Source organism: Carlito syrichta, unplaced genomic scaffold (assembly GCF_000164805.1).
Source record: "Carlito syrichta isolate Samal-C Ts95f unplaced genomic scaffold, Tarsius_syrichta-2.0.1 Scaffold235741, whole genome shotgun sequence".
Lineage (NCBI taxonomy): Eukaryota > Metazoa > Chordata > Mammalia > Primates > Tarsiidae > Carlito > Carlito syrichta.
In genome coordinates this window covers 1-3,249 of record NW_007179837.1, presented here as the reverse complement: position 1 = coordinate 3,249, position 3,249 = coordinate 1, and the positions used below count along the sequence as shown (strand labels likewise).

At 42.2% G+C, this 3,249-nt stretch overlaps 1 protein-coding gene across 1 annotated transcript; it reads left to right on the top strand.

Annotated features, from left to right (window-relative positions):
- Window positions 1-126: 126 nt before the first annotated feature.
- Window positions 127-2,901, top strand: LOC103253523 (transmembrane protein 185A-like; the record flags this gene model as incomplete). Its single annotated transcript, XM_008051808.2, has 2 exons — window positions 127-330; window positions 2,647-2,901. Coding segments are annotated over exons 1-2 (314 nt in total), but the record flags the coding sequence as incomplete, so codon positions are not given.
- Between the last annotated feature and the right edge of the window lie 348 nt (window positions 2,902-3,249).

The window sequence follows — 3,249 nt, the reverse complement described above, 5'->3', positions numbered from 1 at the left end:
GCAGGATTTATTGAGAAGACAGAAAAGCTCCCCAGTGGGAGGGGCTTTGTGACTCTTTCTACGTGCTGGAAAATGTTGCTCTTGTTACTTCCCATTTCAGGATCACGTGTTTGTGAAAGTGAATCTTCTTTAATGATTTCACTTTTCCCCTAGTAAATTCCTCATCTATGCCTGCCTGCTGCTGTTCTCTGTGCTGCTGGCCCTTCGTTTGGATGGCATCATTCAGTGGAGTTACTGGGCCGTCTTTGCTCCAATATGGCTGTGGAAGTTGATGGTCATTGTTGGAGCCTCAGTTGGAACGGGAGTCTGGGCACGAAATCCTCAATATCGGTAATACTGCTTTACAAAATCCATTGGTCTCTAACCCGAGGGAGCAATGTCACCTTTAATGAAGTAAGGTCCATTTCCTTCTCTATCTCGCTGGGGTTTTACAAGAACTACAATACAGGCAAAGTGGGATCTCATCCATGTTTTGGAAAATAGGTGTTTGATATGTATTTTCTTACCAAAGCACTGTTATTTTGGGAGATTAAGTTCCCTGCCAGCCCACAAATATCTGTATAACCCCAAATGCACCCAAACACAGAACTGGCATGCCATTCTAGACTAAGAAGCACGAAACCACCCTCCTCTGATGAGAACAGGCATTCACAGTTCCAACTTTGGTCATCAGGGGTCTCCCTTCCCCCAAGTCAATTTTGAAACTGGGCCTCCTCTTGTCCCCCTGTCCTTGTCCTGGGGTTTTAAGGCTGTTAGTGCTGTGCGGGAGGTGGGTTGGCTGGGAGACCATGAGCCCCTCAGACAGGGGCTGGGAATGAGGAAAGTTGAGGCTGGCTGCTGAGAAGGAGAGCAGAGTCTTTGGGGGCAGGGGAGAAGGGTGATCTTTACCATCTCCAGCCCCACTACCCTGCTCTTCTTGGATGTCTTAGCTGGTCCAAATTCCTGGGAGTCAGCTCATTCCCATGTGCAACCTGATGTTGCTGGGGCCTGTGAGAGTCTTTCCTTTTCTCTCTCATAGAGACTGGAAACACATGCAGGAAAAGGGGGTGGGGCTTGAGGGTAGAGGCTACTGTGCACCTTTTCCAGGAAGATGGGGAGAGCAGGAATGCCCAGTAGTCAGGTGGGGAGGGAAGGGGGAGATACGTGTAGCTGCTCATGTGAGAAAAGTGTAGAAGTTGAGACTACCTCGACTTTTTTTTTTAAGTCTTTTATTTTTATTTTAAAGATGTGGGGTACAATTCAGGATTAGGTGTACACGTGGTCATCATACAGGTAAAGTTTGGGCCTCCCTTGGGTCCCCACTTTGCCTGGTTTGAAATCAGCCACCTCAACTTTTAAAATTCTTGGTTTTTAACTCCAAAAATAAGATTCAGATCACATAGATTATATATTATACATTCGAAGAACTTTAAACTAGCTACACCAAGAACCTTGGCAGGTGAGAGACATTCATGTGCAACTATTTTAAAGTTCCTAGATGTTTTTTGAAAGATTGATGACCTGTGTAGCTGTCCATCTTTTATTTTTTATGAGGTATTTTCAGATAACTAATGTTTGCTTCTCAAAGAATGAAAAGGTAAATAACTAATCCTTTTGAGTTCCACTAATTAATATTTAGAAGTGTTTGATTTAAGGTTTTTTTGAGCAAGGAAATGAATTGTGGGTGTGGGGTGAATGTATGGAGCGTACATACATGGTCTGTACATGTCCAAAGGAAAGCTGTAGGGTCCTACAGGAATAACATCTGACCTCTTTTATCTGTGTCCTAAACTCAGGTTTATGTATCAGCAGCAAGATATATATATATATATATATATCTTCTGATATATATGCCAGAAGCGTTCATCTGTATTTTGAGTGAACATTGTAGTTTTTCAGTGCATTATAAAGCCTTTTCCTAATCAATGGCCTTACCATTTTTCAATTATAAATCTATTTAAAGTCCATGCATGATAGTTCAACAGCTAATTAAACTGATTTTATTTGAACACAGATTTAACTCATTTGTTCTCTCTCTTTCATCCACAGGTGTTAATTTATCCTAATGGAATCAAAAGGAAAATAAAGAACCATTTATACTTTTTATTTTCATTTTAAAATAGCACCTAACAGTAGTTACTATGGCTTGTTGAACTATAACCAGCATTGTTCACAGAGCTAGAGTTGTTTTTATAGTATTGCATGTTATCTGACTTATGTGACTTTTATTCATTGAAAGATGAGGATTATGCGACCTAAGGGATATGTGTCTGCTTTAGCAGTAGAAGCAGTCAGCTTGAATACTCTTGGAAGTAACTCTTGCTGAGGAATTTAAAGAAATAAACAAAAGAGTATATGGGCGTTGTATGGGAAATCGTAACTGGCTTTTGCTTCTAAGAACATCCTTACATAGCCAAAACATTAAAGCCTGGTTTGGCTGTAATGTGTTCATTTCTTGTCATTTAGTAGTTCTTTGGTGCTGAAAGGTTACCTATTAAAGATTTGGTTCAAGTTAGCTCGCTACCCGATTTTCCTTCACTTTTTGTCCAATTTACAAGTAAATTTCAAAGTGTCAGCAAAAGTTAGTATCTGCCAATAGCTGCTTGCTTGTAATGGAGATTCCGAACTGAGGGGGCTTTTTCTTCTTTTCCCTCTCTCCCTTTTTAGAGCAGAAGGAGAAACGTGTGTGGAATTTAAGGCCATGCTGATTGCAGTGGGCATCCACTTGCTTCTGCTAATGTTTGAAGTTCTGGTCTGTGACAGAATCGAGAGAGGAAGCCACTTCTGGCTTCTGGTCTTCATGCCACTGTTCTTTGTTTCCCCGGTGTCTGTTGCTGCTTGCGTTTGGGGCTTTCGACATGACAGGTCCCTAGAGGTGAGATTTCATATATTTAAGAAAGTTTTCAAAAGTCACACATGTTGGTCAGTTATTCAGATGTCAGTTTCTTGTCATGTGTTGGGAAGAGACTGATGGCTCACAACTCTAGATCATGGGACATAAGGCAGCAGAAGATGATAGACATATGTATTTCTCTCTCAGACTTAGAACACTGGCTTTCCACACAGGTCGTCAGCCTTCTCTCCTGTCTTCATGTCTTTCCCGACCGGCCTATAACCGCCAGGCTTCTCCAGAGAAGCAGAACCAGGAGAAGAGGTGGGGACATAGAGAGATAGATTTAAGGAGGTGGCATACTTGATCACGGGAGCTGGCAAGTCTGCAGTCTGTAGGGCAGGCGGCAGGATGGAGACTCGGCAGGAGTTGAGGCTGCA